At 41.7% G+C, this 25,581-nt stretch overlaps 1 protein-coding gene across 3 annotated transcripts in view; it reads right to left on the bottom strand.

Annotated features, from left to right (window-relative positions):
* nlk2 (nemo-like kinase, type 2) overlaps positions 1 to 25,581 on the bottom strand; it is a 130,497-nt gene that overhangs the window by 79,719 nt on the left and 25,197 nt on the right. For all 3 annotated transcript variants that reach the window (XR_013844788.1, XM_080024711.1, XM_080024710.1), the window contains exons 4-5: positions 15,524 to 15,630; positions 8,540 to 8,625 (exon numbers count right to left, since the gene is read on the bottom strand). Coding sequence is in view for 2 of the 3 variants with exons in the window: in XM_080024711.1 (XP_079880837.1) it covers positions 8,540 to 8,625; positions 15,524 to 15,630 (193 nt within the window). In the remaining variant the exon portion in view is untranslated. The remainder of the gene's footprint in view (positions 1 to 8,539; positions 8,626 to 15,523; positions 15,631 to 25,581) is intronic.

Below are 25,581 nucleotides of genomic sequence, written 5' to 3'. Positions count from 1 at the left end.
TAGCCTAGCTGCTAGCTGCCCTACATGTCTCCTCTCGTATGATAAGTAACTTCCCCAACAACCAACACTGGGTGAGCTTAGCGAATATATGGAAAATAAATTCAGATCTGTGATGCAAATCAAATGAAAGAGAGCCAGAGAAGGCTGCACGCGGCGTAAATACACTCAAAAGTCCCGGAGAGTTGGGGAGAATAAACAACAGAATGAAGCCGGTAGTCTCTGGCCACTGATTGGCCAGACAATAGTCTCTGGCCAATCAGTGGCCGGCCGTCTGCCGACGTCACCTTTTAGCATCGGCTCAGCTCGCTTGGAACCTAGAGCGAGGCGATACCAAAAAAGCAGCCGCTACGTGGTACCAGGTACCATGAAATTGCGGTGGAAAAGCCAAAAATGCGAGTTGAGTCGAGTCGAGCTGATACCATGCGGTGGAAAAGCGCCATTAGTTAGCTTAGCACCCTAGCCTTACAGAATGGGAAATTAAATAGATGCATATATCAAATATACAGTATTCAGGCTATAGCGTAAAATAAGCCACTGACTCACGCCAATGTTCCTGAACTGGGGATGTGCTTGAAGCATCCCATTTGCTGTTTGGCAGTTTTGCTATTTGATCACAACCGCCAACCTCACTTACTTTGCATTACCTATAACCTGAGGGGAATAAGGAGGGAACATCATCTTAACTGCTGAATCTAACTCTGTTTTCTGTCCTCTGTCCTATGAGTCGATATTGGTGAAGCCCACCTCAATCCAGCATCGTGAGCCTCCTCGTTATGGAGGAGAAACCCATGCCCAGAGCTGGAGCCAGGTTGCCTCCTGCCCTCGCCTCCTCTGCCATACTGTGGGCTCCAGCAACGTGAGCCTCCTCGTTACGGAGGAGAAACCTATGCCCAGAGCTGGAGCCAGGTTGCCTCCTGCCCTCGCCTCCTCTGCCATACTGTGGGCTCCAGCCTGAGCGCTCCACTCCTCATGCTCTGTGCAGAGCAGCATCATCTGCAGCATCAGTAGCTCCTTTGTTAACGCTCAAAGCTTGGGCTGTGGGTCTTCGTCTGCCTATAAATATCACCTCCGGTCCGGGCCTCAAGTATAATCTACGCTCAAAAGCATCCATGGGTGCCGTGTTATTGCTGACTCATTCAAATAATTAGGGCATATATGATTTGTCTTCATGTGCCTAGATATTAGTCCACCCTGGTATTGGATAACTTATCAGCTTTTCGTATAGATTTAAATAGCCTCACTAAGGTACTTTAATCTATCTGGCTTCCGCTGAAGTACGATGGTCTGGTAGGACCATAGCGTTCGAGAGGTTTCCTCAAGCAGGTACTGCGATGGCATTTGATGCTCTTATTTACTATCAAACATGTTAGCTAATTAATAAAGTATTAAGCATATACATAGATTAAGTAGCATTTTCAAATGTATTTTAATTATCTGGCTTCCTACGATTGCTCAGTCTGCGTCTCGATATTAGTCTCCACCCTGTTATTCAATAACTATCATTTTGTATAGATTTAAATAGCCTCACTAAGGTATTTTATCTATCTAGCTTCCTACTGAGGGCTCAGTCAGCGCCTCCTGTCGCCACTCTTCGTTGTCATGGGGGGCAGGGGGCTGCTGTCCCTGACCCCGGCTCCGGGATGCTCATGTAAGCCGAGGGAATGTGCGTCCCCTCCAGAAGGCTCGTTTGTCCACAGAAGGCTCGTTTGTCCACGGAAGGGCAGAGAGGTGTGCTCTCTCTGCTCTGGCTTGCATGCGCACTCCCGGCGGGTCAGGGGAGTTGCACGGTTTAAGCAGGTTTTTCAACATATTTAACATTTCTCGCTTCCCACTGAGGGCTCAGTCAGCGCCTCCTGCCGCCACTCTATGTTGTCATGGAAGGCAGGGGGCTGCTGTCCCTAACCTTAGAGAGTTCCTGATACTTCTCATTACAGAAGTGTCTTGCCAGGTCTAATTCTTTATCTTGTATTTCCTTTTCTAAATATTTCATCCTACTAGGATTTTCTCTTTTATTTTTAGTAGCCTGTGCTATAAATTTTCCCCTTATGTATGCTTTTGAAGCTTCCCACACAGTTGTTATTTCCTCAATGCTGCCAATGTTAGTTTAAAAAAAATATTTCAAGTCCTCCTCTACCATGTTTCTAAAGAGTGAGTCTGATAGTAATGTGGTATTTAATCTCCACCTACCTCATTACTTAAGTTTGCTGTAATGAGTAATTCGACTGGTGCGGGATCTGTGATGGATATTGCTTTTATAGCACAACTAGCTGCACTATCTGCCAGAGAGGAACTTATTAGAAAAAAATCAATCCTTGAATATGTTTTATGACGGTGGGAGAAACAAGTATAGTCTCTCATTGTCGGGTTAGTCAGCCTCCATATGTCAGTTAGACCTGGATCTCTACTCAGCATGTGAAATGCCTCTCTCTCCTTCGTCAGGGGAGGGGCTCTATAAAAACTCTTATCCAAGACCGGGTCAATAACTTAATTGAAGTCCCCAGCTAGTATAGTTTGACCTTCCGTATCTCCTAGGATCTTATTAACCTCATGGAAAAACAAAGGGTTACATAATACTATGGAGATTTCCTCTATTATTGCTTCAATGCATACAATCCTTCCCTCTGTATCTTTAGTTTGCTTTAAGAGGATGAAATTTAAGTTCTTATGAATTAGAATCAGCACTCCATTACGTTTACTTGAAAATGAGCTATGGAAAAGATGACCTACCCAGCCCACTTTGAATTTCTCAGCTTCACCCTGCATGTGGGTTTCCTGTATAAAAACAATATCTGTTTGATTATTTTTCAAATATGTCAATATCTTCTTTCTTTTAAGGGGACTCCCACAACCGTTTATGTTCCATGAAATGAATTTAATTAGCTTACTAGACATTTAACTGCCTGAACATATCAGAAATAAATAAAATATTTTATGATCCAAGTCACTGTCTGCCAGTTCCCATGTGTCCATTAAAAATATCTTTACAAATTGATGTTCCTTCAGATGATCGCTTGTAACCATGTACCTTCCTGTGTTTTTTGAACATATGACAAAACAATAGTATGAACTTCTCATAAAACAAAAAGTGTCCAACTGTCTTGATACAGCCAGGAAAACAAAACAAAAAGAGTCCAGCTGTCATAATGAAGCCAGTGTCCGAGTGCAACTCACGAATAATAAATCAAAAAGAAAAGGAGAAAAGAAAAAGAAAAATAACTAAAATAAAACTCCAAATAGGAGTTACTTTATTAAAGTAAAGAGATATAAATTAGGGCTGTCAAACGATTAACATTTTTAATCAGATTAATCACAGGATGCTGTGGATTAATCACGATTAATTTTACCTTTCGATATATGCCCGAAAAATTTGAATTTTCTCTGTATATTGTTGTATGAACGGGAAATAAATGACAGAAGGTGGATATGTACATTTAAAATTAGTCTTTTTTTATTAATTGAAAATCCAAATGATGGTTTTAATACTGAAAATAAATTTAAATCAAACTAAAATATATACCACACCATAATTCAATTGGTTTTGTCTCTTTACTACGTCTTTGGGCAAATATAGGCTATATAATGGCATTTATTTGGTGAATCTATAGGTTGTGCAATCTTGAATAATAATAATAATGGATTGGATTTATATAGCGCTTTTCAAGGCACTCAAAGACGCTTTACAAGGTTCCAGGTTCCATTCATTCACACACAGTCATACTGGTGGTGGTAAACTACCATAGTAGCCACAGCTGCCCTGGGGCAGACTGACGGAAGCGTGGCTGCCATTCAGCGCCTACGGCCCCTCCGACCACCACCTCAAACATACAGCAGTCATACACATTCACACAAGGCAAGGTGGGTGAAGTGTCTTGCCCAAGGACACAACAACCATGACACAGGTGGCAGAGCGGGGATCGAACCGCCAACCCTTGGATCATTGGCCAACCCGATTAACCATCTGAACCACGGTCGCCCAATACAACTTGATTACAGTCCGCTGTGTGTGTGTGTGTGTGTGTGTGTGTGTCTGTGTGTGTGTGTGTTTGGACGCGCGACCACGTTCTAGGGGACTGTTCATTTGTGCCAGGAAGCCGACGTTATGTTGATGTCTAATCACACACACCTCTGAAAACTGCAGATGTTTATGTCCTCGCGGGCTCTGAACAGACCGGACAATGTTTCTCCTCCTGTTGCTTCGACATCAACTGCAACCCGCGGCAGTTGATTTTATATACTATCTATGCCCACGACACAGGTGGCCGTTAGCAGTTCAAAACATGGCATGGGCTAACGTGCTGCTATGTTTGGCTGCGTGCAGCTACTGATCCTGGGTCAACCACAACGTTAAGAGTGACTGTAGTGCAGAGCGGATGGGATGTACGGGGCGGACCATTCTGCACATGCGTTAATTGCGTTAAAAAAATTAACGTGTTAATTCCAGAAATTAATCACCCTGCTTTAACGCGTTTATTTTGACAGCCCTAATATGAATACAATTAAAACTGCAAGCAGTGATGACCGGGCCCTCGCACTACCGTGCTGGGCACCGTCCCGTCCGGCCACGGTCCTCCGGCCGACTGCGTGAAGCCGCGCGAGATAGCGCGCCACTGTCTCCTCTTCGGAGCGCGCCGTGCAGCATTTTCAGTCACCTGCGGGAGGCGCCGCTACCGCGCTTTATACGGACGCGAGGACGTCCTCGGGCTTAGGCTCTTACCTGCCCAGGGAAGTTTGGAGCAAGTGGGACTGTGCAGAGCTAAGTTACGGCGACTTCCTGTTTCGTGGCGATGACGCCAAATTGTGTGCAGCTAAGTATAACACAGTCTGGGTTATGATCAATTAAAGGGTTCATGAGGTCCGTTTTTGATGTGTTTTGGCGAATGACATGAGGTTCTTTTTTGATGTTGTTTACGTCAACTTTGACCCCCATTAGCTCCCTGGTTCAAGGGTAATTTTGAAATTCCTTCGCAATTCAAGATCGGGCAAGCGACTTGAGTATTTGAGAGGTGGTTTGACGTCCCTGGCGTAAAAAGTCTAGGACGAGTTCGTCGATATGGGAAATGTTGTAAAATGGCGATTTTAGGCGCTAAATCCAAAATGGCGGACTTCCTCTTGAGTTTGGCCCAGAACATAAAATTGCATTTATGTGCGCCTCGGGCCAATACACATTCTCCTAAAATGTCACGCTTGTAGCCCAATTTTTGATCATGCATTTCCTGAAAAACTTTTTTTTTAATCAAATCCTGAAACCATTGATAACTAGGTCTGACTTTCAACTTTTTCAACTTTTGCATGACGCGAAGTAGGTGAAAAGGGCCAAAAACCACTGAGAAGAATGCGCAATAATAATAATAGGGAATAAAAATCCTTACGGTTTCAATAGGACTTCGCACCATTCGGTGCTCGGGCCCTAATTAATGATAAGTGACACTGATTTAACATGAAGCCAAGAATATACTGCAGGGTTTCCCACACATTTGTTCACAATTAGCCTACAATAGCGCCACAAAGGCCTATTAATTTAAAATTTTACATTGATTTGAATTGGAAAAAATATCCTCACTGAAGAGCTGTACGACATGCCACTGTATTTCTCTCAAGGGCGGCAATAGTCAGACAGCGACAAAGCGGGAAATTCATCATTTAAAAACAACCGCCGGCGAAATGGTAAAGTGCATGCGTAAGGAAAAAGGCGAGCCACTATATACAGTAGCGGACCTTTGGAACAAAGGAGATGCTGCAAAGCGCCACATCAGTGCTCAAGTGCCTACTCTAGTAGGAAATTAAACTTACTAGGATCAATACACCCTCACATTTATTAAGGCACCTTTCAAGGGCCAGACATGTCGCTGCCTTCTTTTTAATCCAAAAATCAAACAAAATATCTAGGTATATAACCTGCGTACATACATAGGCTAGATTTTGTTTACATATTTTGGGGGACAAATTATAGGTGGGGTGTATGGGGGTGCTCCCCCAGAAATGTTTGTGCGTCAAACACTTCATTTCCTGTGTTCTGGTAGATTTTTCTGTTTCTGTTTTCTGTGCCTTTTCTGCGTAAATTTATTGAGGAAATGTCTTTATTTTTGTAAAGGAAAAGACAACATTCAGGTTCCTGGTGAAACAATTATAAAGGACTATAATGCAGTAGGGCTCTCAGGCATTCTGGATTGAGCGACAATATGTTTTATCTTGGATTTTTCAAAACTTTCTGCACATTCAAAACATCACGTTTTTTTATTTTTTTTATAGGAATCATGACGCAGCAGTGTTAAATGTTTATGACACTTTACATTGGTAATGAAATGCAAAGCCACCATTGGAAATGAAAGGGGTGGGCTATAGCTAAATTGTAACTTGAGGCAAAAGTTAGAAACCAGATAATGTTAGCATTCATCCTTAGACAGTTGACACAATCAATCATCATATTAGCATGCTATTTACTCCCATAGATTGGCCTATTTACAGCCATTAGAAAAAACATATTTTCTTCAATGCAAGTTCATCAATTCATGGCTTAAAATCCTGAGCTGTGGAACTTTCAGCAGACATTCCTAGTGGTAAGCTATGCGAGTGTCCTAACGGTTGGGAGCGTGTGCGACGTGCGGATATGGCACAGGCTCCTTATGTGAAAAAAAAAAAAAATCATCATAATTTTATTTTATTTTTTTCGCGGGCCGAATTCAATGGAATTGCCGAATTGGTTCGCGGGCCAGATTAAATATTGAAACGGGCCAGATTTGGCCCGTGGGCCAGAGTTTGACACCCCTGCTTTAGACTGTTGGTTTAGAGATATACATTTGGCTTGTACTTTTACTTTAATACTTTAAGTATATTTAAAAGTGAGTACTTTCTTACATTAACTTAACTAGAAAAGTTAATGCTGTACATTTGAGTAAATTTTTGACTTTTTATGTTTAGTTTGACTTCTGTAAAGTGTTTGAGTCCACCACTGTTAATAAGTGTATAATGAAGGATTTATTAAACCTAATAGGCATTGTTCATGCTTTAGATCAGGTCATGATGAAAAGGCGAAATGCATAATTAGCAGTTTAATAAAAGATAATAAAGTTGTTTTTACCTTAAAGGTGCTACGAGGAATTCTAGATATTTCTGAAACAGTAAATGTTTTCCTCTGATGATCATAAATGACATTTAACAGCAAACAAGACCATCAGTGCAAATTAAGCAATTTTTATATGTTTTTTCTTAATGCCATTGTCATGGGTACACTCACCCAGGAACTACAGCTGGCGCAGTAAAAACACTACCGCTTTTGTCCAAAAGGGGTGCAAGGATTACCACAAACTGAAAGTTCCTCGGAGCACCTTAAATAAAGCAACAACAAAAATGTTTAGTAAAGGTAAGTTAGTAAGATTCAATAAATGGGTTTGTAATGCTTCTATTAACAGTGCAGTGATTCTTGAGAAGTGGGACAAAACAGGGTGCAATGTTGAAAAAATACAAACCCTATGTTTAGGCAAATTAAATTACAAGTATGTATCCAACATATACTAAGCTACTGAGCTAAGCTTTGACACAACCTCCCAGCTTTTGTCCTTTTTATCAAAATGGACTTTTTACCTTGCCCTTCCTTAACAAAATGGACTTTTTAGCTTGCCATTCCTTATTTTGTGTTAACACCATCAGACGCCAAAAACACCAATTAATTTTCCCTCAATTTATGTGAATAAATATTCACCAAGACTCACAGAGGCCACTCAAAATATTTTCAAAATGTATATGAATATAATATTTTTTTGACATCTGAAGGTGTTGACATTTTTAACGTTTCTTAAACAGAACAAATGGAGTTTCTAGTAGCCATTTGGTTTTTCTGTTGATAATAGGTGCTAGTATGAACTACTTCAGGAAAATAAAATGATGGAAACATTTCAAATAACTTCTTCAGAAATTGTAAGTCGGTGTTGACGTATCATGGTTGTGATGCAGGACTTTCAAGATTTGGAATGTAAAATATTCTAAAACTACAACACTTACCATAGCCTGTCTGACTCTAATGTACTCTGCAGAGGTATAATGTAACAAAATGTCCTTCATAGTGACAGCTGCCCCTTATTTTGACTGATTTTCTTACATTTTAATGGATTGTCTGACGGTGGTGACAAAAAGTGTCCCACCACTTATATAAAACATTAATGTGTTGAAGAAAAACAGTTTTTATTGATATGAGAGATTATTTAGTGTTGCTTTTGATGAAAATAGGTTTTATTGCATATGAAAGATTGAAACCTCTCTCTGGACACACTGTTTTGGACGTCGTCAGAAGATAACAAGTGTCATATATTTGACATAATAATGATAAAATTACATTTAAGGGGATAATTGTGCTCCAGACATTCTATTCTTAATCCCTAATAACATCTACACTTTTAAATATTTTTTATTTTTTTAAGATAACACCAGTTACATATGGAAGTTAATGAGCATTTAGGGTCTTATTACCTATTAACTTATTTTTTTACAAGGACCTTTATATAAAGTTACCATCACTTTTTGTGAAAAAAGGGTAGACACGCACCTTGAGCACACAGTTGCTGTTTACCAGGAGGTTTCCAGGCTTAATGTCCCGGTGGAGAATGCCAGCAGAATGAAGGTATTTAAGTCCTGGTGGTGGTGAGGGGTGAGGAGAAAGATCATAGGAAAGGATTTTACATTAGATATTGGAAACCAGTGCCACTTCTTGAAACCATTCTGTATTAGTAAAACATGTCCATTCAAATATTTGAAATAAATATAAATAATTGTTAAGCTATGTGTCAAACATTGTAATATAAACATAACATCATGTTTTTATTAAACAAATGTATCACCATTATTACGGTCATGTAACTTTGCCACAGGTCTAAGCCCGATGTCAACTGTGTCCAATTTATAAACTGAAAAATTAGGCTCAGCTGTGACAGGGTTTGCATGGGACCAGGGCTGGACTGGCCATCGGGCGTACCGGGCAATGCCCGGTGGGCCGGCAGGAATTTTGGGCCGGACCGGGTCCATAAAAAAAAATAAATAATTTAATTTTTTTTTTTTTTTTTTTTTTTTTTGGACCCTGGGCTGTGTGACTCAGCCCGGCCCGGCCCGGCCCGGCCAAGTCACACAGCCGAGGGCCGAGGTCCCTTTCCTCTCGGGAGTGCCATGGACATAAACATGTGCGTGCAGGCTGTCAACTTCACCTGAAAGTTAAATAAGGGTGTATTCACACATGGAAAGTCCGTTAGTTCACTTGCTTTGGTCCAGACCAAATAGAATTTGGATTTTTTTGTTTGGTGTGGTCCACTTTCATATTGCCCCTTTTGCAAGTGAACCAGCATTACGAAGCAAAACCACACGTGATCTAAGGTCATTCATTCATTGGACAGACATTCTGGGGTGGAGAGAAGCAGGAAGAACGAAGTAAAAACTGCGAATTTATCATTGATATAATATGGAGTTAAAAATAATAAAAATGCCTACATCTAGCCTATAAATAAAGAAGAAAAAAATCTAATTATTGTTGTTTCATATGTTTATAATATGTAGCCCTATGACAATGCCACGTTATGTGGCTTCTAGCCTACGATGTGAAACATCATTTTTACTGTATTTTTGCTGCTGGACGCGCGACTCGCGTGAAGAATAGGCTCAAACTGAAACACAGCTGATTAAGCTGTGTATCAGCTGGGTGTCAGTTCGGCGCAGTTCAGCACCAAACTGACACGGGGACAGTATTGACGGTCCCGTTGGGAAGAACAATAAAAACACACACTTCATGCAAAGCGCAGCGTGAACCTGTTGGCACTGTAGGCTACGCTACGGGAGACGCTCCTCTCCATCTGATCGCTGATCCGCACGCATCATTATCAAATGTAATATTTTCGCTCGGGGCTCCCGGTCAAACCACAACTAATCTTCCTAACAATGGCGACAACAACACTTTCCCATAATGTGAAGCTGATGGCGATTTATTAAAAAAGAAAAGAAAGAAAAGGCGCAGTGCTTCCTGCAATTGGGTCGGATCGAGTCCGGCCAAATTCACACCACAAACGAACTGCAGCAGAGTGCGTTTTGAAGCGCATCGAGACTACCTCTTCAGCTGGGTCTCGGAGCGTTTGTTTGGTCCGCCCCCGAGTGCGATTGCTGTATTCACACCTGTCTGAAAGATGCGCACCGAAGGTGGAAGTGCACCTGAGTTCGTTTCAACCGAACTAAACACAGCATGTGTGAATACACCCTAAAACTTTGTCCCAGCACTCCCAGGCCATTATGAGTGGTTCTAGGCTGGGCCTGGCCCTATCACACACACAGCAGAGGGCCGCCCATTCAGAGGCTGCATTGAATTCTATTATCACGCATTCAACTTCTACTCGGTAATTATGAGCATCTGACAATGGTCAGTTACGTTCAGGGCCGTCGGACTGCGGACAGGCTTGGGGGGCCCAAGGCAGAGGGGGGCTGCACCCAAAAAAATTAAAACGTATATTTTTATTTTTTTTACTGGCTCAATATAGGCCCCTGATCTTTGAAGGCCCAGAAAAAATGTATTTAGGGAAAAAAAAACAGATATCAGGGGCCTTTCATTCGTCAGTACATTTTTGTTATTTTTTAAATAACATTGTTCGGGTCTAACATTGTGTTGTTATCTGGCTCAGAGAGGGACCAGTCACTCATACGTTTTGGGCTAAAGACAAACATAGCTTTTACATGTTTGTATTGTAAGACCCCTATACAGAAAGACTTTCTGTATAGGGGACTTTCTGTACAGAAAGACTTTCTGTATAGGGGCCTAGAATTTGGTGCAACGCCCCTGCCTCCGCATATCGTATAAATAATCATGGTGGGCTGCCATGGCCAAAAATGCCAGGGCCGATTTTTTGTCCCAGTCCAGCCCTGCATGGGACACAGATTTTTAGAGACAAAAAATGTATTGTCTGGATGGGATAGAAAACTGTCAACCAGGTAGGAAAGGAGTCTGAAGATGGTATATATCTGTGTTCCCCCCCTTTATGGCTAAGGCGGCCGCCTTAGCAACGCCAGCCCCGAGTACCGACCGACCCCCCGCACCCCCCTTATAGAGTAGAACTATAAGATTCAATTTAAAAATATAACCAAAACATGTATAGACCTACTTGAACATGTATAGACCACTTGAAAAGTAATTCAACATACATCATAACTGCATATCATAGACTACAGTAGCCTATATTCGCAACTTGAGGTACGCTTATACATATAATTGATTAAATATATTGGACCAAAGCATTTCACGGTAATATGTGTGTGTTTTTCTGATGACTGAGCTTTATTTCATTGTGTTGCCATTGAGTGTAGCTGATTCCCCGAGTCGGGAAAACCTTGCGGGTGCTCTACGCATGGTCAGAAGTTAGCGCGGGAATACGCACACTTCTCCGCAAAGAATCTTTCTATAAATACCAATGTTTTTCCGACAGCCTGTAGCCTTATGCAAGTCACTCAACAAATAGCTAGACCTACTGTTTTGTTCAGTGACCATACTTATTTAGGCTATATTTATTAACAGCCCCCTGTTGCAGGCAGCTACAGAGATTAAAATAAAGCTGTATCCTCACTGACATCCCAGAGAAGGAAAGAATAGAGCAGGAAAAGCAGCTATTATGCAAAAGAAAAAAAGAGCTACATAAAAAAGTGGTTTGTTTGGAAACCTTCTCCAACAGCCGTTCAGGGGAGGTATGGGAGAAGTGTTGTATTATATGTGCAACCAGTGGGCACACAAGCTCTGCTTAGTGGGAGTGAGCAGACTCTACATTTTCCATCAGGCCCATCACACCCTACGGTAAATACGGATAGGGACCCTTTCGTACGTTCCCGGAGGTCGTTTAGTCCGTCAGTGGGTCCGTCGCCAGAGAGCTTACGAATCTGGAGCGCTCCGGACAAACTGGAGCAATACCAATGGAAATCGAGGGGGCAGTATAGAGTATAGAGACAGAAGTTCAACTATTCGCGAAAATCAACGAAGAAGAGAGTAGTAACTCCCGAAAATAGACGAAAAAGAGAATAATAACGTCCGAAAATCGAGGAATCATCATCTAGCTCTCTCATCGTCAAAACTAAAGAAAAAAACTCGCCATTGATGTATAGGTTCTCATTGAGTGGTCTCACATGACACCGCTGTGTACACTTTTTGTGCCTTCTTTTGCCGATTTCAGATAACACAAAGCTAAATCATCTCCTCTACAGATGCCATGTTAGCGATTGTCGTTGCTGGTCATTTGCAAAACAACACTGCCCTCTGTATTGCGTAGCATCCATAACTACGCTGAAACCGGACGGAGCTATGAAGGGTAGTACCGGATACAACGTTTAGTACGGACAGACAAATTTTGTCCAGATCCGGAGGTATGAATCCACCTAACTCAGATAATGAATGTGTGTAGCCAAGTTGAGTAGGCTAATATTGTTAGACCTATTTTTTTGTTCCTAATGTTATTACATAGGCTGGTCTTAATATGTCTTTCTTGTTCTTTTATTCCTTGCTCATTTTGTGTTAAGATGCATTAAGTTATGTAGGCCTATTTTTCAACTTGACAATGCAATTACACTTTCTAATTTAGTTCTGCTTTCTTGCCTTCTTTTTAAGATGTTTCCCATTAAGATAACATTGTGACAAACAACCCCATAGTGTGTGACAACCGCCCCCTTGATGGGGTTGGTTGTCACAATGTGTCAGGGTGTCATTGATGATTAATTTCTTCTTTATTACAATAAGTTGGAATCCGAGAGGGATACACATTTCAAGCCGACACCTTAAGCTTCAAGTTATTGAGTCCACCCTCCACTTTGGCTGGTGAAAGATGTGTGCTCGGGATCTGTGCTCATGCAGCGATTCTAGGTATAAAAAACTTCACGGCTTCAACGGCAATTACCGGAAGGAGACAGCACATTACCGCAGTTCAGTTAGCGCGTGTACAAACAGAACATTTCCTGTGCGCCTTCACATTAAAAGCATGTTACTAGCCAAACGTGAGTTGACTTTTATTTTGAATTGCAATCAGTGCACCCCTATTCATTTTTCTACAATTATTACTGCACACACTAGGATATCATATTAATTGTGAATCTCAAATGAGACCAGGATGACATGCTCAAACGTAATTAGAGCAAAATGCAAGGGTTAAGGTTATGCAAGTTTTCAATCATAGCCTACTTTGTGTGCTACCAAATTTATTTTTGTGCTACTGAATTTTTTTGCTTGCTAGCACCAGTGCTACCACCTAAAAAAATAAGCATACAGCCCTGCAACCCTATTCTCCCCTACTTTATTTTAGGCTGACTAAACTAACTACTTCTGACTGACCCCTGTCTAGACCCCAGAGGGTTTTTACTGGCACATCTCACCAACGGAAACACTCCCATATCACCTGCACCAGTTCTGTGCGGTTCATCTATCTGCTGATCACAGGTGTCAACAATATGCTTGTCCCTCAGTTGTCGGTGCGATGTGATGTTTGAGGTGGCAAATTAGCTTGTTCCCCAAAATCGCCACAACCCATGTTGTAGGGGAGTTAGAAAGAAATGTGAGATTTATTTTCATAGTCATCATCATCATCATCTTCAACCGCTTGTCCGAAATCGGGTCGCGGGGGCAGCAGCTTGAGCAGGGAACCCCAAACTTCTCTTTCCCGGGCCACATCAACCAGCTCTGACTGGGGGATCCCGAGGCGTTCCCAGGCCAGCGTGGAGATATAATCTCTCCACCTAGTCCTGGGTCTTCCCCGAGGCCTCCTTCCAGCTGGACGCTCCTGGAACACCTCCGTAGGGAGGCGCCCCCCTGGGGGCATCCTTACCAGATGCCCGAACCACCTCAACTGGCTCCTTTCAACGCATTTTCATAGAAAGCTATTATATTTCTTATTTTATGTTTGGAGTTTTTAATCTGACAGGGTGGCAGCCTATATTCTGATAGGAGCAAATTAATATTCACTATCGATCTGCAAGTTATCTATCCTAATAATTTATATAGGCCATCAGGAAAAGTAGACGGATCATATCGGACCCCACCCATAACCTCAACAGTACAGTACCACCTGCTACCTTCAGGAAGGAGACTTTGTTCCCTGCCACTAAGAACCAAACGAGCCATGTCCACCTTTGTTTCAGCATCCATCAGGCTGTTGAATAAACAGTAGGCCCCCCAGCCAGCCAAACCCGACCCATCACTCCAGGCTTCAACCTATTGAAGCCTTCTCCCTACCCACAGGTTTTTTTTTAGCTTTTAGATTTTAAGAATTTATTTATTCTCGTACATGATTACTGACTATTTATTGCTGAAGTATGTCTTGTTTATATGTCTCTCTCTCTCGGCTACATGAAATAAAGCTGCACATAGCGCCGACTCATTCGCCATCGTACTACGCCAAAAATAGAGACACACACACACACACACACACAGCTAGCAAACGAAAGTGAGACACGGAGGAAGATTGAGAGATACTTGAGTTTTGAACCTACATTGTTGGCGGCCACTAAATGAATAATTCACAGACACTGCGGAGAATAAAATAAGCTGTCTTCTTACCTTCATGCTTATTTGCCCAAAACATCCCATAACACATCCATAGAGACCTCGGCCCCTTTGCCCTTCTTCTTTCTTTACCGTTTAATCCCGTGCGGGCCGCGTCCGCAAGCTGCGCTCTCGTCTCACCCCTTTAGCACCGGGTCAAAGGGCACTATAGAAGTGCGATTAATCTGCGTTAATTTTTTTAATCGCGTTAATTTTACTGTGATTAATTAATCGAAATTAACGCGTTAATTTGACAGCCATAGTTATAAGCATTCCCAGGCCCACCCATCAATGACGTTCTGTATCCGCCACTGTCCCATGCAAGCGCAGAACGTACGGCAAGTCGGTAGTCGGCTCGGTGTGTTCTTCGCAATTTTTTGACCGTGTCGGGGAGACTGGAGCTGACTGAATCGTCTGACTCCATTTTGTGCCGACTATCAGCAGTCGACCCGGTGTGTCTTCGCCTTTAGTGACTTAGGAGTCCTAAATTAGGAGTCACTCCTAAATCAGCAAGTTAGGACCTACTCTTAGCCTTAAAATGTTTAGTGAATATGGCCCCAGATCAAAACACTAATAAAGGTCAGGGGTCATATTCACTCTTACAGACTCATTCCGTCTAAGCCAATCACTATGGGCATAGAAGGTAGGAACATGATGTCATCCATAGCAACAGGGTCAACTCCGTCCTCTCATTTTAGCTTACTCCTTAGTAAAAGTTGGGTTTAAAGATATCACTCTTAACTAAGAACTTTTAGTGCTCCTTATGAGTACTCTTAGCGCTAAGATAAAATGTTTTGTGAATACGGCCCCTGGTATTTGGTTGGAATGACTTAGTCTAAAAACCTTGAAAACTCATCTCGTCAAATCTTGGTTTAAGCATTTTATCCTTATTTAATCCCCATTATCCCCTGTTTAATTCGTATGGACATAAAATAGTTTAAACTTGACTTGAATATAATGTAACTACTGTATACCAAGCAGAGAACTTACCTCGCAGTATCTGATAAAGAAAAACTTTGGCATGGTCCGAGCTTAGAGGCTGTGGTGATACTATGATCTTATGGAGGTCACTTTGCATCAGTTCAGTCACCACATAGCTGACCATTGGAAAATTAAGGGAAAAAAACAAAAACACAACCAAGTGCACAAATTGCAAATCCATTGGAAGAAAGTGATATTCTAAAGCTGTACATTATTTATTGTCTTGATTAAGCATCACAGGCAGATGGCAGCTGTAAAATGTACAGGTTCGTCATTAGAGTAATAGAGATGGTTGTAATTCAATCTCTTTTAGTCGCATCTCAGGTTGATTTATTTGGGGCTTGAGTACCTCACACTTATATTAGTGCTCATCACGGAAGCTTTTATGTGCAAATAACTGATTTAGCTAATATCCCTGAAAAACTGAAACCATTCCACAGTGGGACACTAGGCTACTTCCTTCTCTGTATGAATAAAGAGGCAAGATCAATAAAACTAACAGTTATTGGAAGACAATAGGCTTGTTTGAGCCCAGGAAAGTAGAAAGGGGTAGCCGTGTGCATTTGGGGGAGTGACCATAAAGCCAGACTGAAGCTTGACAGCTCCAAGTGGCATGTGCTGCCGGAAGTAGCATCTCTATTGCGGATGAAGTTTGTTTTCTAGTATTAGTTTGAAGGCCTATTAGAAAAGTGCATATATTCGTAGAGGGGCTACACATACTATAACCGATTAGAAACAGAACACTACAAAACGAAAAGGACTAAACACTTCAAATAAGCTAGCGGCATTAATCAAAACAACAAGAATCTTTCTTACATTTATTAGATCAGCCTACTTTGAAGTGATAAATCCTTTACAATCCAAGAAAATAAGGGATTACTTCTCCTTTCTAACAATGAATATGATATAAGAAATTATAAAGATATTTTTTGGGCATTTTTATGCTTTATTGATAGAGACAGAGTTGAAATGGGGCAGAGAGGGGAGTGACATGCAAAGAACGACCGCGGGCTGGAATCGAGCTGCTGGCCGAGGCAGATATAAGAAATTATAGTAGGGGAGAGTGGCCTGAGTTGTGCCAGTGGGGAAGTTGTGCCACCCCTTGTTTCTAGAAAACCGTGGAAGAAATTGGAAATGTGACCATATATTTAAGAAGAGCCATCCATTTGACTCATCCTGTAAATAAGGGAGACACAAAGAATAAGATATAAGCACATTTAAGCTCAAAAAACTGTGTTTTGCCTTTCAAAGTAAAATTTCCATGATCAAGGTTTTTGATTATTGTGTCTGAACAATTATAGACAAGTTTGAAAACATTTGACACATGTTTTAGTGCTTTAGTATGCTAAACTTTGAGTCTATACAATTAGCACGATGTCAGCCCTAAACTGCTGCATCATGCTTATTATCCAAAATTCTGGGGTTGGGGTGATTTGTGCCAAAGGGCCTAGGTGAGTTATAAGTAAGTAAGTAAAATGTATTTATAAAAGCACATTTATAACAGTTTGCACTGTCCAAAGTGTTGTACATAGTGCATTCAGTAGGTAAACAATGAAGGTAAAATAACAATAACAAAAATAAAAGACATAAAGCCCAGACATCTACATATAAACAAAGCTAATAGTGCAGAGGTAAGATAGTTAGAGGTAAGATATTTGTCATTGTGAGCTTTGCAGGTAAGACCACCTAGATCTGCTAGGCCTTGTTTAAGAAAATTGACCTTCAATCTTTGTAAAATATTTACTTTATTTACTTTAAATAAACCTTAAATAAGTAATTGTCGGGGCGCTCCGGTGGTGTAGTGGATAGAGCGCATACCATATTGGCTCCGGCCTTCGTTGCAGTTGTCGCGGGTTCAAATCCGACCCGTGGACCCTTACTGCAGGTCATCCCCCCTCTCTATGTCTCCCCATTTCAACTCTGTACTATCTAATAAAGCTTGAAAAAAAAAAGTAATTGTCTTATGGATTTGTCTTGCATTACAGTTTATGGGATATATATCAATGGCACAATTTACCCCATGGTATTCTCTCTTGTGGCACAACTTACACCACACCGGGGGGCAAGTTGTGCCACAAGACAACTTTTTTTTCGAAAGCTATATTTCTTAAACAGTTTATTCCAGATCCAAAGTTTTTATTGCCAGGGATGCACAACATCCTGAAATATATGTACATATTTGAGTTGGAGACATAACTGTCCCTCAATTTGAAATAACTTTGAGTAAAAAGTGGCACATCTCACCCCACTCTCCCCTATTTATATAAAGAAAAATATGAGTGATTTACATAGTAAGAATACGAAATTGTTGATGAAGTGAATGTTAGTTAGTTAGTTTATTCGTCAAATGCACAACATAACAGGCAAGCAGTCATAGCTGGCAATGAAATTTTTGTGTTCCAAGCTCTCCTCAATAATGCAACAATAAAAAATTTAAAAATAGTATAGAGTATATAGAGTAAAAGAGTATCAACGTATAGTGCAATAAGAACCAAATTTTAGATAAAAACCTAGAATATACAGTATCTCACAAAAGTGAGTACACCCCTCACATTTCTTCAAATATTTCATTATATCTTTCCATGGGACAACACTGAAGAAATGACACTTTGATACAATGTAAAGTAGTCAGTGTACAGCTTGTATAACAGTGTAAATTTACTGTCCCCTCAAAATAACTCGACACACAGCCATTAATGTCTAAACTGCTGGCAACAAAAGTGAGTACACCCCTTAGAAAAAATTTACAAATTGGGCCCAAAGTGTAAATATTTTGTGTGGCCACCATTATTTTCCAGCACTGCCTTAACCCTCTTGGGCATGTAGTTCACTAGAGCTTCACAGGTTGCAACTGGAACCCTTTTCCACCCATTTATGACAGCATCACAGAGCTGGTGGATATTAAAGACCTTGCGCTCCTCCACCTTCAGTTTGAGGATGCCCCAAAGATGCTCAATAGGGGTTAGGTCTGGAGACATGCTTGGCCAGGCCATAACCTTTACCCTCAGCTTTTTTAGCAAGCCACTGGTCGTCTTGGAGGTGTGTTTGGGGTCGTTATCATGTTGCAATACCACCCTGCGGCCCAGTTTACGAAGGTTGAGTGCACGTGGTCAGCGTCGTACACAGAGGTTGGCTTTGGAAAATAGACGTATGAGTGCTGCCAGCATTGCTGAAGGGCTTGAAGGGGTGGGGGGTCAACCTGTCAGTGCTCAGACCATACGCCGCACTCTGCATCATACTGGTCTGCATGGCTGTCATCCCAGAAGGAAGCCTATTCTAAAGATGATGCACAAGAAACCCCACAAAAAGTTTGCTGAAGACAAACAGACTACGGACATGGATTACTGCAACCATGTCCTGTGGTCTGATGAGACCAAAATACATTTATTTGGTTCAGATGGTGTTAAGAGTGTGGAGCGGCAACCAGGTGAGGAGTACAAAGACAAGTGTGTCTTGCCTAGAGTCAAGCATGGTGGTTGGAGTGTCATGGTCTGGGGCTGCATGAGTGCTGCCAGCACTGGGGATCTACAGTTCATTGAATTCTAACATGTACTGTGACATACTGAAGCAGAGCATGATCCCCTCCCTTCATAAACTGGGCCGCAGGGTAGTACTGCAACATGATAACGACCCCAAACACTTCTCCGAACGACCACTGGCTTGCTAAAGAAGCTGAGGGTAAAGGTTATGGACTGGCCAAGCATGTCACCAGTCTTAAACCCTATTGAGCATCTTTGGGGCATCCTCAAACGGGAGATGGAGGAGCGCAAGGACTCTAATATCCACCAGCTCCTTGATGTCGTCATGAATGGGTAGAAGAGGGTTCCAGTTGCAACCTGTGAAGCTCTAGTGAACTACATGCCCAAGAGGGTTAAGGCAGCGCTAGAAAATAATGATGGCAAAACAAAAAATTGACACTTTGGGCCCAATTTGGACATTTTTTCTTAGGGGTGTACTCACTTTTGTTGCCAACAGTTTAGACATTAATGGCTGCGTGTCGAGCTATTTTGAGGGGACAGTAAATTTACACTGTTATACAAGCTGTACACTGACTACTTGACATTGTATCAAAGTGTCATTTATTCAGTGTTGTCGCATGGAAAGATATAATGAAATATTTGAAGAAATGTTAGGGGTGTACTCACTTTTGTGAGATACTGTATGTACAGTATATATACATATATATACACACACATACACACATATATATACATATATATACATATATATATATATATATATATATATATATACACATACACACACACACACACAACATGTAAACATGTATGTAAAGAATACATACACATATATATAAGTGTCTCAGACAGCAGTTAAGGGACTTGCGGAGTTCAACATTCTTGTGCTGCTCGGAAAAAAGCTGTTCTTGAACCTGGTGGTTCTGGTTTTGATGCTCCGATACCGTCTGCCTGACGGTAGCAGAGTGAACAGTTCCTGGCTAGGGTGGCTGTGGTCGTTGAGGATGCGCTGTGCTTTTCTCCGACATCTTCGGGTGTAGAGGTCATGTATGGATGGCAGATCAGACCTGATGATGTGCTGAGCGGTTTTCACGACCCTCTGCAGAGCTTTACGGTCGCGGTCGTTGCAGTTTCCATACCAGCTGGTGATACAGCCGGTCAGGATGCTCTCGATGGTGCATTGGTAAAAGTTGCAGAGTATTCTGGAGCCCATACCGAACCTTCTCAGTCTGCGGAGGAAGAAGAGCCGCTGTCTTGCTGTCTTGCTGCCTTAACAACAGTGTCAGTGTGGTGTGACCAGGACAGGTCCTCAGTGACGTGTACGCCAAGGAACCTGAAGCTGCTGACTCTCTCTACTGCAGCCCCATCTATGTGGATGGGGGTGTGCTCTCCTCCCTGCAGCTTCCTATAGTCCACTATGAGCTCCTTTGTTTTGGTGACGTTGAGGTGGAGGTTGTTGTCATGGCACCATGTTGACAAGGCCCTCACCTCCTCCCTGTAGGCTGTCTCGTTATTGTTGGAGATTAAACCAATGACTGTGGTGTCGTCAGCGAACTTAATTATTCTATTTGAGCTGTGTGTGGCCATACAGTCGTGCGTAAACAGTGAGTAGAGGAGAGGACTGAGCACGCAGCCCTGCGGTGCTCCAGTACTGAGAGTCAAGGTGGAGGAGGTGTTGTTGCCTATCCTCACAGCCTGGGGTCTGCCCGTCAGGAAATCCAGAATTCAGCTGCATAGGGCTGTGTTCAGTCCCAGGTCCATGAGCTTGGTGATGAGTTTAGAGGGCACTATAGTATTGAATGCTGAGCTATAGTCAATAAAAAGCATTCTCACGTAAGTGCTCCCCTGATCCAGGTGGGAGAGGGCAGTGTGGAGTGTGAGGGCGATGGCGTCGTCAGTAGACCTGTTTGGCCTGTAGGCGAACTGTAAAGGGTCCAGGGTGTCAGGCAGAGAAGAGGTGATGTGGGTTTTGACTATCCGCTCGAAGCACTTCATGATGACCGATGTAAGAGCTACGGGGCGGTAGTCATTTAAACAGAGGGCTTTTTTTATTTGTAATTAGAAATCCCCTTTTATTATTGTAGAGATGGACATGATGAACTTAACGGCCTTAATATAGGCTATATGAGGAGAAATCCTGATTAGCCCTGTAGTATCATTAGGAATTTTTTTGTCCAAAAGGGTAATTTTTTACTTTTGATTTAGAAATCGTTTTAGCTGTGTTTTCACAATTGGGGAAATGCATCAAAGGCACAGGGTTTAAACTACCAATCAGTGCTCAGCTCCGCCCGTCAGCAAGCCATTTCCCATCAAACATTTGAACAATTGTAGCAATCAAACGCTAAGATATGGGGCAAATATTATATAAAAAAAATTACAAATATGTATCTTAAACTGTGCATGTGTAATCAGATCCGTGTGTACAACCAGTTTCTTAAATGCATACACAGATCTGTAAATTGTGACATTGATCTTTAAATGCATACATATATCTGTTATCAAACAGTGCCTTGTTAGAAGTCAATTTAATTAATTTAAGTTATTTCCTTTTATTTTCTTGATAGCCTGATGTTGAGGGAAAACCCTCTGCTTCCTCTTACTCAGTCTATTTATTTGTAGTGGGTACACTGTGATGATTCCCTCCTAGCCTCTTCTTGAATATGCAGCATAGCATTTAGACATTAAACATATGGCTTATACCATGGTTAGTTTACAATTTTGTTGTTTCTGCATTAGGTGCAGCAAAGTCAAACACATTTTACACCTTAGCCTGCCTTTAGAAACACAGAATTTAGGATTTCTATTCCCAAATGAAATTGGGGGGTATGGGGGGTCTATATATTAAAGTACATTGTTTCCCGCCTTCTGGTGACTACAATAGAAAAACACTGTCTGTTCTAGATCCTAACCCTTCTAGGGGGGTCCGGGGGTATGGGGGAATTTTTTTTACCTTTTTAAAGTGAAATGCATGACTCTGGTAGCCTGGAAATCCTGACCCTGATATCTTGAACGATAGAGGGTCTGGCGACGATCAATAGTAATTTCCAACTCTAGGGGCGGCTCCTACTCGTGCATTTCAAATGCCACTGCACGCAGTTGGATAGCACTACAACCAATCAGAGCGATGCACAAGTGACGTAAGCCCCGTTCGTTTAGCGAACAGCTGTTAAACTGTTCAATTAAACGTCTGCCGTTGTCGGTCGGCAAAACAGAACATTCCACTTACTTGCTAGTGAAAGCTATGAGTCCCGTCTTCCAATTCGTTAAGGGTCGAGGCCAAAGCAGTCTCAAACTCACACAACATATCCGCAGCCATCTTTGATGTTTACTATCACAGCTTCGACGTCGCATGCACGTCACTGTCGTCATCCGGTTACGTCCTCCCCAGAGCACCATATAAAGGGCTCTGGCGCGCCCATATTAGATAGAACCAATTGAAACGTTATACCAGATTTCTGGTAGTCTTGATAAGCTTCAACGGAGCGTCTCCAGACCAACACGCGCAGCAAATTTAATTTGCCAGCGCCTAGTGGCAGGTCTGGGAATGCCAGGCTATGACTCTGGTGCACTTTGAGAGGAAAATTAAGAGGCTAAATCTGAGGAATTGTGTGGACAAAGAATTTGGAGACACTGGGTCCGATGAATTAGAAGCTATTGAAGAAAGACCCATTGATTTTCCATAAAAATATTAATTTAAAATAAAATATTATGCAGGGTCCTCTGGCATGGGCTTGGTGCTCTTTTTCTTTTATGGGACATATTTCTCTGTAATATAATGAATGCATTTAAATGCAGTGAGAGGAACGAAGCAGAAGAACTCCGTTGTCCAGCAATCTTTTGTTCCACAGACGAGGCTGAAATAGGCTATAGACTAAACAGTGCATGGGCAACTGAGGGCAGCCCCATTTCCATATTTTTTTAATAAACTCAATACACACTGTGCTAGGACGTGAATGTGACGTGATCAGTTAACCTCGGATTACCTCCCAGATGAACTGATTCAATTATTAGGCTATTAACTATCTAGACCAAAAATTGTATTCCACATTTTTTTGTATGATAAATCACATTTGCATAATATCAAACACACAAACTTAAAAAAAATAAAAATAAAAATAAAAAAGTTGGGGGGGCCCCCCTGGCGGTCGGGGGCCCTAAGCAACCGCTTAGTTGGCTTAGGCCTCGGGCCGGCTCTGGTTTTCTTTCATGTTACTCATTGGTGTATTGATTGATGTGGTGAATCAATCAATCCACCTAAGCCTATGATAATTGACCGTTGTGTTTGTTTTTATCGTATCTCTTCCCCATGACATAAACTGCACTTATGATCCGATCTTGAAGTGCTTGCAAAAGTTAATATGAATTCCAAACGGGTTATGCAAACTGAGAATATAACTTTTTCCTCACAGAGAAAATAAGTCCATGCGTGCTTTTGGTGTGCTCCGACAGCACCGTGCACGTCTCCCGAGGGGACTACTGAGCTGAATGTTGCGTCGCGCTGCCATTATTTTCGGGTTGGACATTCCGCAATGAAACGGGCCGAGGGCTAATGCCTAGTCCCGTTTATCTATTATAAGTCTGTTGCGACTTCCACAGGGACACAGTGCACAGGTTGAATATATGAATGAAAGTATGACAGTTAAGTTCTGTCACTATCGAAATTGTTACGTGTCATTTCGCATTTCTAAGTGGGCATACGGAAATGCTGGCGCTTTCTTAGTGGTTATACTGAGTATACCTGCGTATCACGTGGACTACACCACTGCTCTTACTGCACTAGATGCAATTTACAGGTATTCTCAGGGCGTACTCACGCAGAGATCATAACTTTAAGTGTCTTTATAAAGTTTCTTGTTAAAAGAAACTTTTGCTTATTGCTGTTTGCTTATTGCTGGACCACCAAGTCCCACTGTATGTTGTTTTGGGTTCATCTCCACCGCTGTGCATGAAGGCAGAATTATAACAGCTGATGGGAGAGGGGAAAAAACGTCTGACAAAAGAGAGTAAACACAGCGGAACTTAAAGGTGAAGTAAGCGGTTTATTTATGTTAATATTAGTGTTAAATCGCTCTTTATTCATACAGTGATCACTTACATAATGTGCGCGTTTCATAAAGCCGATCTCTCAGTCAGCTGCTTTGCATGTAATCGGCAAATAAACGTATTGGAGTATCCCGAAATTTTTATCCAATCAGAAGAGAGAACGCTACAAACCAACACCCGTCTCACTCATACTGTAGAAGCTTTCCATATCAGCCACCTTCTATGAAAAGCAGAAGTATTTAATTTTCTTAGAAAATAAATAGATAAAATATACAGAATAATTTGCACAACACCTACAGAACCTTCACAAAGACACCTCAGAACTTGATGAAATATCACAGTATCTCTGAATTGAAAATCTACTGCAGCTGGCGGGAATACTACTGATATTAAGGAATTTTCCAGACTAAAGTAGTAAAATTGCAAGGAAAAACAAATCTAATTTACATATTTGTTTTAAACCTGTTGAACACAATACACAATCGACTTTGATTGCTGCGGTGTGGGAGATTTATTTTTTCATGTTTATAAACATCACCCTTTTTTTTTTTTTTTTTTTTTTTTTTAAATCGCACCTTGCATCAGCCAGAAAACCCATAGGCAATATTAACAGTAGGCAGCCTGAGCCGATACAAGAGAAAGCTTTGGGTGAGCGCTTGCCAAGGGTGAAATTAGCAAGTAATATTTGAGGAAAACAGGAGGGTTAAACCGCCTAGGAGAAACTTTTAAACGTTTATGAAACAGTCAAATTTTTCCTCTGATGATCATAAATAAATCAACTGTAACAGCAAACAACGACATCAGCGCATATGTTTGTAGACTTGCTGGTAGACTCTCTCATTCCGTGTGGCCCCAGAGATCTGTAGCAGCTACAGAGCTTTTTTATTGCCTGAACACAGTACATGAAGTCTTGCCACAGGTGTAGAACTATTGTAAAACGTATCAATAAAGGAATCCCTAAATAGTGAGGGCATATTGTGAAAATCTAGACTAGCTTCCTTCACCAATGTGTTTGTAAAGGTGTCTATTAACACATCTTAAAAAGTTGAAATTCAACTCCCCTAGGAAAATCCCTGAGAGCGGCTGAAAGTTTGGGTACTTCATATAGTCCAAGAATTAAAAAAAGAAAAGAAAAAAACGTTGATGTCGTTTGAAAAGACGCAATGCATTGTGGGGCGGTTGAGTAGGAAAAGTATCCTATCGATCCATACACAAAATCTTCCTGGAAGAAATCTACTTAGGGCGACCTTGGCTCAGTAGGTAGAGCGGGTTGGCCAATGATCCAAGGGTTGGCGGTTCGATCCCCGCTCTGCAACCTGTGTCATGGTTGTTGTGTCCTTGGGCAAGACACTTCACCCACCTCGCCTGGTGTGAATGTGTATGACTGCTGTATGTTTGAGGTGGTGGTCCGAGGGGCCGTAGGCGCTGAATGGCAGCCACACTTCCGGCAGCCTACCCCAGGGCAGCTGTGGCTACTGTTGTAGTTTACCACCACCAGTATGACTGTGTGTGAACAGTGTTTTTCATGCATAGAGAAATTTTAGG

This window comes from Ammodytes marinus (genome assembly GCF_949987685.1).
Source record: "Ammodytes marinus genome assembly, chromosome: 3".
Classification (NCBI taxonomy): domain Eukaryota; kingdom Metazoa; phylum Chordata; class Actinopteri; order Uranoscopiformes; family Ammodytidae; genus Ammodytes; species Ammodytes marinus.
Note: the sequence above shows the minus strand (reverse complement) of the source record. Positions and strands in the feature narration are given on the sequence as shown.